The sequence below is a fragment of the Theropithecus gelada genome, chromosome 1, assembly GCF_003255815.1.
Source record: "Theropithecus gelada isolate Dixy chromosome 1, Tgel_1.0, whole genome shotgun sequence".
In the NCBI taxonomy this organism is placed as follows: Eukaryota; Metazoa; Chordata; class Mammalia; order Primates; family Cercopithecidae; genus Theropithecus; species Theropithecus gelada.
The window spans coordinates 198162524-198176773 of record NC_037668.1 but is presented as its reverse complement, the minus strand read 5'-3'; the positions used below and the strand labels follow the sequence as shown (position 1 = coordinate 198176773).

At 39.2% G+C, this 14250-nt stretch overlaps 1 protein-coding gene across 6 annotated transcripts in view; it reads left to right on the top strand.

The window, feature by feature from the left end:
* The window catches only part of POU2F1 (POU class 2 homeobox 1), a 197004-nt gene that overhangs the window by 104884 nt on the left and 77870 nt on the right, over positions 1-14250 (top strand). Inside the window, exon 4 of one of the 6 annotated variants that reach the window (XM_025382350.1) lies at positions 4698-4986. The exons of the other annotated variants lie outside the window; for them this stretch is intronic. Coding sequence (XP_025238135.1) covers positions 4812-4986 — 175 coding nt within the window. The 5' untranslated portion in view covers positions 4698-4811. The remainder of the gene's footprint in view (positions 1-4697; positions 4987-14250) is intronic. 6 annotated transcript variants of the gene reach the window in all.

Sequence of the window (14250 nt, the reverse complement as noted above, 5' to 3'; positions counted from 1 at the left end):
AAGACTATGTATCTTTATCATCTGCCAGAGATGATACAGGGACTTCCCCGCTTTCTGGTAAAGCCATAAATCAAAATATTAAACCAAATAAGACAGTTATGGGCAAGGATTCACAGAAAGTACTTGCTTCTAAAAACTAGGTTTTTCACTTGCAGAGAGGGATCCCTTTTGACTTATCATTTTAAAAATGCTTAACTATGAGCAATGGTAAGAATGAGAGGCACTCTTAATTTGTGGTAAATGGCTGAGTTGGACTAATGTAGCAGTTTTCCTGCCTACATGTCTTTCGCTGTGAACTGTCCTATACCTGGAGATGCTTATGTTAATCTCTAAACTGTACCTACCTCTTTATGTGAAACTGAGCTGTGGGGCTTCCATGTTCACCCCTGTTGTATTTAACATACTTCATAGTACTCTTACTGAGGCTAGCGAAGTAAGACTTCTGTAGTGTCTCTTGAGAAGGGAAAGGGCAGCATTGTATTCTGTCTGAATTGTCAGCCAGTCTCCTTTTTGTTATTTCTCTGTCCCCTGTTTGGACTCCATCTTTCTTTCTTGTTTAGCACTGGTTCCTATGCCAGTGCCAGTGCTTCAGCCAGCTAGCTTAGGTGTGGGAAATGTTTGCAGAGAGAAATAGGGCAGCAGATCCCCCTGAGAGACTAGGGGGCGGGGTGGTGGGCAGGACACCTTTGCCTAAAGAATAGCTTCAAAGAAGAAACATACTTTTTTTTCCCCTAAGGGAAGAGAAGCAGAATGATTGGAAAACACTGAAAATACTAATTACATCAGACTCCATGGACATCCGTGTATCTACTTTTATGCTACTACTGTAATAGCAGTTTCAGCAGTTACCATTTATTGAGCAACTACAACACTTTTTTTTTTTTTGGAAGTGGAGTTTTGCTCTTGTTGCCCAGGCTGGAGTGCAATGATGCGGTCTCAGCTCACCACAACGTCTGCCTCCCAGGTTCAAGTGATTCTCCTACCTCAGCCTCCGGAGTAGCTGGGATTGCAGGCACCAGCCACCATGCCCAGCTAGTTTTTTGTATTTTAGTAGAGACGGGGTTTCACCATGTTGGCCAGGCTGGTCTTGAACTCTGTGTGCGTTACCTGATTTCAAGTTAAATTATTTTGACAAGTTAGATACCATTATTTCAAATTATAGGAAATTGAGGCACAAAACTAGCCAGGAAATAAAGGCAGGTTTAGGATTCACAGGCCACATGTAAGTTTCCCCCTGAAGTGCAATAAAATAAAACTGAAAATTTAAGCAACACGTATATGTCCAGACCTGTATAAGGTAAGTTCTGACTGGAGCACTCGTTAACAGTCTTGTGAATTTCTTGCCTTGTTTTAATGTAGAATGTGTGGCAGACTGGTTCCTATCATAGACTTTGCATATTTACTTACCATGTTTGATATATTAGATATAAAATTACAGTTTATTTAGATAATTACATGCTTACAAATTGATTTTTATTTAAGCATATAACAAATGAATCTTCAGACTCTTGAATTGTTAGTTAACTATTCTTTTCTTGGTAGTTTATGAAAGCAAGTAAAATGTTTAAGGGAAAGAACCCTTAGCATTATAATAAAACTGAAGCCTCACAATTTCTGCATTCAGAATACGTTTGTGTAGATCATTTTTTTCTGAAATGTTTACAGTTGTAATAATTTTGATTTGTGAGACTTTAAGGAGAATGATATTGTAAAATTATTTTAAGATTGTGTTGATACGTTAATTCTGTGCCTTTCTTTTGTCGGTGATTTATTTGAGAAGCAAAATCAAATGATGCACTTTTTGTCAAATATGTTTGCAGAAAATCTATAGTTTAGGTTTTTAAAAAATGTATTCAGTAAGTGTCTGTTCTATGTATAAAGTACTATAATCAGTGTTATTAGGATGTACAATGCAAATAGATGAAATAACCCTCACTCTTTAAGGAGTTAACAATTCATTAAGAGATAAGACAGATAAATAACTGATCCTGGATAGATTATGGTAAAGAATTCAAGAGGAGGTACAGAAAAGTGCCATAGTGGTGTTAATTAGGAGTTTCTTTGAGGAAATTTGAGTGTGTTTATAGGTCAGGTAGAAGGACCCATCAGGGAGCAAGAGAGTAGAGAAAGAAATACAATTAATTGAACCAAGGTAGGGCTGGAGGTCTAGGATCAGAAGTGCAGAATGAAGGGTTGACTCTGAACATGAAAAGAGACTACCCCGTGTCTCTAAAATTGGGAAGAAGCAGCAAATGTTATACAATAACGGAGAAAATTGAAGTGGAAGGGAGAAGCAAAACAGCAATCATTCACATCAGATTGCTTTATTTTTCTCATTAAAGTAGTTAGTTGAGGCAGTCATCTGAGAGGAAGGCAGGGATAATAGTAATAATAATGGCAGCAGCTGCTGTTTTTTGAATTCTTACTGTAGGTGTGTGGCTAGCCACTTTATTATATATACTTTATGTCATAATTGTTAAAGTACTCTTATAAGGTTAAGTGGATTTATAAAAAGGATTGATAAGCCTGTTGAGGGTCAGGCTTAAAGAAAATAAATGTATTAGTTTATTCAGCCAACATAGTTATACAGCTGATCCTTGAATAACATGGATTTGAGCTGCATGGCTTCACTTATATGCAAATATTTTTCATTAAATATGTTGGAATTTCTTTGAGATTTGCAACAATTTGGAAAAACTTACAAATGAATTGTGAAATATTTAGAAATATTGAAAAAAATTAAAAGGTATGTAATTAATGCATTAAATATATGTAGATAATATGCTGTTTTATCATTTGTTACTGTGAAATACCACAAATCTATTAAAATTATAAAAACTTAAAATGTATCAAAACTTATGCACACAAACACTAGAAGATCGCATACATGGCACCATTCACAGTCTAGATAAATAGAAACAAATGTAAACAATGCAGTATTAAATCATAATTGGATAAAATTAACTGCATTACCTACTATACTACTGTAATAATTTTGTAGCCACCTCTTGTTGCTATTGCAATGATCTCAAGTATTGTGAGTATCCATTTAAAATGCCATGTGACCCTAATCACGTCACAGTGAACAGTTCATCCAGTAAATTGCGTACTGTAGTAAAAAGTGATCTCTCTATGTTCTTGAGTATTTTGCATCCTGTTTAGTGCAATAACCTAAACCTTAAATAATGCCGTAAGACCTATACAAAGTGCCACTGGTGATGCTGGAAGTGCTCCCCAAAGCAGAGGCAAGTCATGACGTTACAGGAAAAATTTGAATTACTTGATGAGTACTACAGATTGAGGTCTGCAATTACAGTTGCCCTCCATTTCAAGATAAATAAATTGAGTGTAAGGCCCATTATTTAAAAAAAAAAAAAAGAAAAGGAAATTCCTGAAGCCTTCACTGCAGCTACACCAGCAGACATGAAAAGCTTGAACTTTTTGCTAAATACTTTTTTATTTCATTGAAAATACAGGCCTGGTGCAGTAGCTCACGCCTGTAATCCCAGCACTTTGGGAGGTCGAGGCGGGCAAATTGCTTGAGCCCAGGAGTTCGAGACCAGCATGGGCAACATGGTGAAACCCTGCCTCTACTAAAAATATAAAAAATTAAGCCGAGTGCTGTGGCTCATGCCTGTAATCCCAGCACTTTGGGAGGCTGAGGTGGGCAGATCACCTGAGGTCAGGAGTTTGAGACCAGCCTGACCAACATGGTGAAACCCCGTCTCTACTAAAAATACAAAAAAAAATTAGCCAGGCGTGGTGTAGCTGTAATCTCAGCCACTTGGGAGGCTGAGGCAGGAGAATTGTTTGACCCTTGGGAGGTGGAGGTTGCAGTGAGCCGAGACTGGGCCTTTGCACTCCAACCTGGGCAACAAGACAAAACTCCGTCTCAAAAAAAAAAAAAAAAAACAAAGCCAGGTGTAGTGGTGCACACCTGTAGTCCCAGCTGGTTGGGGGAAGAGGTGGAAGAATCACCTGAGCTTGGGCAGCCAAGGATACAGTGAGCTGAGATCACACCACTGCAGTCCAGCCTGGGTGACAGAATGAGACCTTGTCTCAAAAAAAAGAAAAAAGAAAATGCAGCTTTTATGTGGGTGCAGGATTGCTATAAGAAAGACATACCTTTGGATTCTAATGTGATTTGAGAGGAAGCACAGTCATTATATGACAACTTAAAAAGGCAGGTGAAGGATCTAAAGCTGGAGAATTTAATGCCAGCAAAGGATGGTTTGATAATTTTAGAAAGATTTTTGGCTTTAAAAATGTCAGGATAATGGAAGAAGCAGCTTCTGCCAAAGAAGAGGCAGCAGACCTCAAGTTCTCGGATGCCGTGGAGAAAATCAATGAAGGCTGTCTGGGGTGGCTCACACCTGCAATTGCACCATAGCTGGACCCCCATCTCTACCCCCCCCCGCCCCCCAAAAAAAAAAAAAAAAAGAAGAAGAAGAAAAATCATTGAAGAGAAAGGATATCTGCCTGATCATATTTTTAATGCAGACAAAAGTACCCTATTCTGAGAGGAAAAAAATGCCACAAAGGACATTTATTAGTAAGGAAAGACATGAAAGTGCACCAAGATTTAAAGCAGGAAGGAATAGGCTAACAGTACTGTTTTGTGCAGATGCAATCAGGTTTATGATCAGGACAGCCCTATCTATATCCTATTAAAGACTGCTTTTTGCCTTCTTTTACAGCATGGACCCTTTTATGATATGGGCACTGAAACTAAAGCACATGGTGGAAGAAGGATTGGTAGCATATAGAAACATTTTTAGACAAATGAAAAAGCAAAAAAGTCAGAAATTGCAATGTATTTCCATAAAGTTACACCAAGTGTGCCTGCCTCTCCTGCCTCCCCTTCCAGCTTTTTGTCTTCTGCCATTTCTGAGTCCGCAAGACCCCTCCTGTTCCTCCTTCTCAGCCTACTCAGCATGAAGACAAGGATGAAGATCTTTGTGATGATCCACTTCCACTTAATGAATAGTAAATATATTTTATCTCACTTAGGATTTTCTTTAGCTTACTTTACTGTAAGAATACAGTATATACTGCATATACAAATATGTTTTAGTCAACTGTTCATGGTATCAGCAAGGCTTCTGGTGAACAGTAGGCTATTAGTATTTGAGTTTTGTGGGAGTCAAATGTTACATGCAGATTTTCAACTGTTTGTGGGGTCGACACCCATGACTCCATTGTTCAGGGTTCAACTGTATAACCTTTCTGTAGCCTAGATCAGCAGTCCAAACTCAGGAATGAAGAAAATGGGACATTGGATTATTTTACCAAAATAATATCCTATCACCAAAAAAGAAAGAGATAGAAGGGAGTGGTAATATTTTTTATAACATAGTTGTTTGCACAAGGATACTCCCCTTGGGAAAGATGGTATTTCCCCATTCCTCCCTGTCCTCAACCTTTGGTAAACTCTATTCTATGTTTTCAAGGTTATTCCATGTTGTAGCATATATCAAAACTTTATTTTTTTATATGATGTTCCATTGTGTGTATATACTACATTTTGTTTATGCATTCATCTGTTAATGGACAGCTGGATTGTTTTTACCGTTTGGCTATTATGAATAATGTTGCAATGAACTTTGGTGTACAAGTATCTGTTTGAGTCCCAGTTTTCAATTATTTGGGATATATACCTTGGAGTAGAATTGCTGGGTAAAACAAAACACAAACTTATTATCTTACAGTTTGGGAGGTCAGAGTCCTAAAATTAGAGTGTTGTAAGTGCTTTATTTCTTCTAGAGGTACTATGGAAAGTCCATTTCCTTCTCTTTTCCTGCTTCTGGAGACCACCTGCACTCCTTGGCTTGTGGCCCCTTCCTCCATCTTCAAAGTCAGATATATAGCATTGTCAAATCTGTTTACCTCCCTCCCTTTCTTGTCCCCCTCCTCCCCTCAACCCTGCTTCCATCATCATATTTCCTTCTCTAATTCTCCTGTCCCCATCTTTTCTTTGAAGGACACTTACTATCCTGAACTTCATTCGATTTGCAAAATCCCTTTTGCTGTGTAAGGTAACAAATTCACAGCTTCCAGGGATTAGGATGATTATTAGGCCCATCTTTGATGGGCTGTTGTTCTGCTTCAGCACAAGATTTTTTCCGAAATTCAACCTTATCAACTCTATTTTAGATGATAGTTGGAAAAGTTAAAAAGTTGTTTAAAGTTTTACAAGGTTTGGTAGGAAAAACAAACAATTATTTTGATGTAAAGAAATATTGAGGGAAAAAGGAATATTGGACAAATATTAAAGTTTTGCTCACTTTTAACTCAAAGGACAGACCTCTTTTATCAGTACTCCTGACAGATGGTTATCTGCCCTGTGCCTGGGTTCATGCACTGACACAGAACACAGTACTTCCTGATGTTACCTGTTCTCTGGTTATACAACTCTGTTCTCTACATTCTTTTGAATTTTGCCCTTAGGAGTTCCTCATCTTTTAAGAAACTAAAGCTCTTCTGGAAGTCACTGTCACATTTTAACTCTTTTCCATTCATTTGACAATTTATTACAAATTAATTTACTATAAAGTAGTAATTTATTATAAAACAATTTGTTATAATCATTTGTACTAGAATATGATGATAGTGGCTAACATTTATTAAGTATTTACTCGATTTAAACATTTTACATAGATAATCTCATTTAATCCTTATAAAAACCTCATGAAACATTATTTTTCTTTTTTTTATAAATGAGGGTCTTTTTTTTTTAATAAATAAGGGAGTTGAGGCTCAGAGATGTTTAGTCGCTTGTTGAAGGTCACACAGATGGCTATAAAGGGGACAAAACGATTCTTTTTTTTTTTTGAGATGGAGTTTCGCTCTTGCTGCCCAGGCTGTCATGCAATGGCGCTATCTTGGCTCACTGCAACCTGCGCCTCCCGAGGTCAAACAATTCTCCTACCTCAGCCTCCCAGTAGCTAGGTTTACAGGCATGCGCCGCCATGCCTTGTTATGCCTGGACCATTTGTTCCCCAAAGAAGACCACCAGAGTCCAGAGTCAAAGCCAAGCGGCAAGGATCTTTACTGCAAGTTCGAACTTGGTCCCTCCATTCTACAGCATACAAGAGGGCCCCGAACAATGCGAGTGCTTGCTTTTTATAGCCTGATGTAAACAGGATATGTAAAGTTACAGGGGAACAAGGTAATTCTCTGGGTTACAGCATTACAATTGGTTAATACATTTAATACATTTAGCATTTTTTATTGGTTCCCGCTGTGTCCTTATCGGAGATTTCCCAGGTGGTGTTTTTCTGAAGTTTGAAAGAAATATGGAGGAATGTGTTCGTGCTGGGCTCAGGAAGTTGAGAGATATATGGTGGGTTGTGTTTGTGCTGGGCTCAGGGAGTTGGGAGATATATGAGGAATGTGCTGGGCTTGTGCTGGGCTCAGGGAGTTGGGAGATATATGAGGAATGTGTTTGTGCTGGGCTTGTGCTGGGCTCAGGGAGTTGGGAGATATATGAGGAACGCGTTTGATTCCTTTCAGCCTGACTAATTTTGTATTTTTAGTAGAGACGGGGTTTCTTCATGTTGGTCAGGCTGGTCTCAAACTCCTGACCTCAGGTGATCCGCCCACCTTGGCTTCCCAAAGTGCTGGGATTAGAGGTATGAGCAACTGTACCCAGCCCAGAACCATTCTTTTACCCTTTGAGCTATGTTGTTTCTTTTTTTTTTTTTTTTGAGACAGAGTCTCACTCTGTTGTCCAGGCTGGAGTGCACTGGTATGATCTCAGCTCACTGCAACCTCTGCCTCCTGTATTCATGCAGTTCTCCTGCCTCAGCCTCCCAAGTAGCCGGGATTACAGGTGTGCGCCACCACGCTCAGCTAATTTTTGTATTTTTAATAGAGACTGGGTTTCACCATATTGGCCAAGCTGATCTTGAGCTCCTGGCCTCAAGTGATCCACCTACCTTGGCCTCCTGCTGGGATTGTAGGCGTCAGCCACCATGCCTGGCCTGTCGCTTTTGTCTCCAATGCGCAAGATACAGTACTAAGTAACATCAGTGAAGTTGAATAAAATACTGATTTTGTTCTCAATAAATTTTTCTTACAGAGAAAACATACATGAAAATGTAATATAACAGAAATCGAGAAGATTCATGAGAAGTATATGTGAACCCATGAGAATTCAGGATAGGGGAAAAGTATTTCTAGCTGGGAGGATCAGAGAAGGCTTTGGAGAAAGTGGAACTGTTATGCCCAGACCGTTTATTCCCCAAAGAAGACCACCAGAGTCCAGAGTCAAAGCTAAGCAGCAAGGATCTTTATTACAGGTTCGAACCTGGAACTCTCCCTCACTCGCGAAACGAGACGGGCAGGAGAGCTCCCCCACTGAGCTCCGAGCAGTGTTATATAGTCTAAGAAAAGTGGACATAGAGTTATTATACAAATCAGATATATGATTGGCTAGTGTTTGAACAAGGCGATTTGGCTAACTATGATTGGTTCCCGCCATTTCTGATATTTCGGTTCAACCTTTGAGGCGGGAGAGCAGGTTTATGGCAGCAAGAGTTTATCTTACTTAAACACGTCTTGTGACCTTGCCTCAGAACTTACAAAATCTCTGGTATGTGCAAAACAAAATCTCTGGTACGTGCAGAAAAACAGGTGCTCACAGAACTTACGAAATCTCTGGTATGTGCAAAGATTAGAGAGCAGAACAAAGGGTGTAGCGGGGGGGCGGTGGTGCGGGTACACATCTATCTTTGTGTCCTTTCAGAACTGAAATTGTATCTTACAGGCTGGGTAGGGTTTAAATCATTATGATGCTAGGCAATATATGTTCAGTATGAAGAAACAGTCAAAACTGAGATGGGGGAAGAACTCTGTCGTAAATGTCTCTAATTCCTTTACAAGCTTTCCATTATGTCATCTGATTTCTAGATCCTTTATCTTTTAGTCATTCACAGAATTAGACAGTATTCCAGTTCTTCAGACTCCACTGCAGCCATTACCATTACCTTTTGTTTATTACTATCTTTGAAAACTTACCATTGGCTTATTATAATTATTTTTTATAATGAAGGTAAAAAGGATAGATATTTAAATACTATATTTTAATATAAATGTTAATATATTTAATAAGATTTTCTGATTTGTAATGTGAAAAATTGTTTTCTTTTAAAGCAGCTGACTCATCTGTTGTAATGAATTTACAGTCAGTCAGCTGTCTTTTTTCATCTGAATTATGATAGATAGATCCAAAGCTTCCCTATCCTTTCCTTTTTCACTTGCTTTTTTCATTTGAATTGAAAGGGGAGAGTTCCCTGACCCCCCTTGCAGGACACGTGACAGGGAGTGGCTTGTATGTTTGGCTGCCCCACGCTCAAACCTGTTAGAGGAAGGGAAGCACACAGACTGGCAGGTGCAGGAGTTGGTAAGCACTTTTTGGGCTCCGGCCACATGGTAGTGTCTAGGGGTGGGTGTCTGCAACTCCCAAAGCCCAAGTGGGCACTTGTTTCAGTGCACTCTTTTTAGCCTTGCCATCCACAGACAGCTTAAGTGTTAGCTCAGTGATCCTCTTGGTACCCAAGTCCTTGTGTGGCATCCAGGAAGAATCAGGTCACACATGGACTTGAAGGATGAATTCAGGGGTTTTGCTGAGTGATGGAGGTGGCTTTTAGCAGGATGGTTGGGGAGCTGGAAGGCAAATGGAATGGGAAGATGATCTTTCCCTGGAATTTGGCCATCCAGCGGCTGATATCGCCTCTTCGACCGCTGCCAGCTGAATTCCTCTCAACATTCAAACATTCCTTCTTTTCTCTCTGCCGCACTATTCTGCTATTCTTCTGCTCTACTGTTCATGTCCTCTGGAACCCGGGGTCCGGGGGTTATATGGAGACACGATAGCAGGGCATGGCAGGCCAAAAGGCAACTTTTGGGTGCAAAAATAGGAATATGCCTGTTCCCATTTAGGACCACAGGTTTCCAGCCTTGAGGGTGGGGCCTTTGCTGGGGAACCACCCTCTTCTACCCAGTATTCCCGTCTCCTGTTCATATCAAAATGATTTTTCCCCAGGATAGTATCACTATATTTCAGGCAAATGAAAAGTCAAAAGGAATTTATTAATGTAACCTAATATACGTAAATACAATAGCATTTTTGGAATACTATTTATGGACTAGTATTCCAAAGATATTGTCATCCAAAGCTCCTAGTAACCAGTGATGTTATTAATTCTATGGGATTTACTAGTGCCATGGCTGGTATTAGGACATTATATTCATAAAAGAGCATGATCAGATATCATTTCCTCCAAGATTGAGAGAATCCTGAAAGACCAGGGTACCAGTGAATATACTTACTATTCTTCATAGTAATCTAACAACTTGATGCCTTGAACCAGCACTAGTTTTGGAAATAATTTCCAGATAAAATACCAGTGCTTTCCAGAGAAGCCTCAAAATAGGCCTCAATATAGTTCTTGTTAAACCAGAATAGAGCATTTATAAATTTCAGACACTTAAGGATTATTTTCCTTTTGAACTTACATTTATCCAGAAGCCATTTTTAATACTTACTGCTTTTATTATTATTTTAAGATTTATTACATATTTTATTGTGTAGACTACATTCTGCACTGGCCAAGACGCTCTTACAAGCCTGAGAGTAGAAATACTGATTTTTTTTTTTTTGGAGTACCTCCATAGCAGATTTTTAATTAGTGGGTCATTGAAAGTGGCTGAAGCATTTCCAGAGAGCCTCAGGAGCTCAGTGAGGGATCTTGGTGGTTTAGGAGGAAATATCAAACACCTGTAGGAAAGATAGACCTCCCTCTAGTGTTTGATTTGATAGATGTCAGTTACAGGATATGGCGTCTACAAGAATCTGATCAGTACATATTAAGAAACTTGCCCTGGCTCTGCCCACTGGTGCACATGGGGATTTTAAAACTTTAGGTCAGGGGTGGAGGTCAAGGGGAAGAAGGGTGCTATAATTACTCAAGCTGTGAGAATAGGAAGTGACATCTGAATTAAGATTATACTTTTGTTAAATGACTGAATGAGCAATTGATCTTTTTGCCATGAGATAACCCATTAACAAATTTAGACTTTTAAAGGTAGTATCCATTTTTGTTCATTACTAATAGAAATTCAGAACAGTAAAGAGAGGATTTGTTTCTAAAATGCTGCTGTAGGCACAGATTATTAGAGATTGTCTATAATTTTCTCCCTTAGAGAGCAGGTTAGTTTTATGTCATGTTACTTTTTTCATTTTTTTTCTAACAGATATTAAAGAATTTTTGGTATAAAAGAATTTTCCAGCCATATTATACTTTACATCTTGCTTGAAGCCAAAAACTAGACTCCATTATTCTTTCAATTAGATCCATTGTATAGCATCCTGGCCTAGAGCAGTGGCAATAGAAGCTAGTGGTCAAATTTAATGAGCCATTGAAGGGAAGAGGAGAAGAGATTGAGAGGGAGTTTTTTTTCCGTTGTTTTTTGGTTTTTTGGGTTTTTTTTTAAAGGAAGGAAGGAAAGGGAGTAATTTGAAATGAATACTTGTATTTGCCTCGGGGCTGGAAGAGATGTGATACCATCCTCTGAGTAGGAACTGTACTGTTGGGGAGTAGACTTGACAATGAGGTGATGAAACATTTCAGTTCTGAAAATGTTGTACTTGGGGTGCCTTCTGGTGCTTGTAGGTGAAGATGTGGGCAATTGAAGATAGAGATAGGTTCCTAAGGAGAGGTATAAGGTCTTTAACAGGGAGATGTTTAGGAGAGAGATGCTGGGAGGAGAGTGGAATCAGCCAAGAGGACCAAGGACGGAGCTCTTGTGCAGTGTTGAAAGGGCTGGCAGAGGAAGAAGAGTCCATACCTTCGTTGTCCGGTAGAATGGACACTGACTGCATGTGGCTCTTTAAATTTAAATTAAATTAAATTAATTCAATTCCTCAATCATACTAACCGCATTTCTAGTGTTCAGTAGCCACATGTAGTTAGTGGCTACCATATTGGCCAGTACATGTAATAGAACATTTCCATTATCACAGAAAGGTCTATTGGACAGTGCTTAAGTAGACTAAGAAATAACAACCATGGAGATCAGATGTGAATCAGATCAGTGAGCTCATGGAGTTAGTGTTCAGTGTGATCAAGTCCTGCCATAGGAGCCTTAAAATGGGACCCTCGAGTTTGACAATTAGTAGTTACTGGGGGCCTTTTAACAATTTTAGTTAAGTGATTTGGAAAGAAATTGCTGTGGTTAAGAAAGTGAATGGTTGTGTAAAGGGAATGATAAATGTAGGCAACTCTTTTAGTGGAAGCTGTATATGGGGCTATGTATCATAGTGGTTAAGAGCTCAGACCCTGAAATCAAACCACATGGATTCATATCCTGCTCCTTTCACTTGCTAGTTGTGTTACCTTGGGCAAGTTGCTTTTTTCATGTCAGAGTTTTTCTTAGCTGTAAGATGGAGATAAGTAATAATCCATCTAATAGTATTGATGTATAAGCAAGTAGATATATGGGTCAGTCCATTCACCATCAGTGTTAGCTATCTATTAGGAGGAAGGGGGGGATGATAGAGAAGAAAAGAATGGGAGGGGAGGTTAGAAGGGCCTCCTAGTGAAGCAGTTTGAATATGTGTAGATGCTAAGGGAGAAGAGCCAGTGTAGGAGGGCAGTTGCAAAGAAAGAACAGATGATGCAGCCATAAAAAGGAATGAGATCATGTCCTTTGCAGGGACATGAATGAAGCTGGAAGCCATCATCCTCAGCAAACTAACACAGGAACAGAAAACAAAACACCACATTTTCTCACGCATAAGTGGGAGTTGAACAATAAGAACACATGGACACAGGGAAGGGAACATCACACACCAGGGGTGAGGGTGAGGGGAGGGAACTTAGAGGACGGGTCAATAGGTGCAGCAAACCACAGTGGTACACGTGTACCTGTGTAAGAAACCTGCATGTTCTATGTATCTCAGAACTTAAAGTAAATAAATAAGAAAGAACAGATAAATCAGGGATCCAGTTTTAAGGAAAGGGAAGGTGTTGGGTTTCAGAGCACCTGGTGGCTGAAGTAGCCTAAAGTAGAAGATTCCTTTTTTTGTTGTTTTTTAAGTGAGAAATGGGAGAGTGAAGGAGGTAAAGACAGATTCAGAGAGTAAGTTTTTAGGTAGAAGGGAATGTAAGAAAGCAGTCTAGAGAGGATTAGGAACAGTCAATTAGGGATTTCTTTGTGATACAGGGAAAACAAAACTGGGAATAGAATGCAATAAAGAAGTCTAGGATTAAAATAAACAGTATCAGCAGGATTTGTAGCAAAGTGTCATAATCCAAGCTAGGAACGCTGACATCAGATAAACTCAGAAGGTAAGGAGCATTCATTGTGTTCTGAGGAAGACAGGAAGCTGCTACCAATTAACTGGCTCACATCTTACAGGGAAAGATGAGCAAGGGAGCCTCTGACTAGGTTGAGAGGCGGAACAGAGGTGGAGCAGGGTCAATGTTTGGTAATTTTCTCCACCAACAAAAATATTAATAAGATTTTAGGATATTAAAATAAGGTCTTACTTTCTATTTTCTTGGTATTCAAATATATTTCATTTATGTTCAATATTTAAGTTATTTGAAAGAAAAACAGTCTCAACAGCTGGTAAGTCATAAGACATTTATTTTTCTACAATTAAGAAGAAAGTTAAGAGCCTGGAACAGTGGCTCACACCTGTAACCCCAGCACTTTGGGACACTAAGGCATGAGGATTCCTTGAGCCCAGGAGTTCAAGACTAGCCTGGGCAACATAGTAAGACCCCCATCTCTACAAAAATAAATAAATAAACTTAAAAAAATAATTAACTGGGCATGGTGGCACATGCCTGTGGTCCCAGCTACTTGGGAGGCTAAGGGAGGAGGATCGCTTGAATCTAGGAGGTCAAGGCTGCAGTGAACCATGATCGTGCCACTGCACTCCAGCCTGGGCGACAGAGTGAGACCCTGGATGTTTTTTAAGGAAAAGAATAATGTTAATGAAAATCTGTTTCAACTGAGTCTTTCATCCAGATAGACTTAACAATTTAACAGCCACCTATAGAAATCTTGTCATGCATCACTGATAATGCATTCATATCTAAGGTGATGTGTAAAAGTAATTTTAAAAATACACAACTATTATTACTTAGGAAGTAAAGGATATACAATCCAATCATTACCGTCAAGTACAATCACTGTGGAGATTTTTAGCAGATAGGTAATACCCATCCATTCTATACA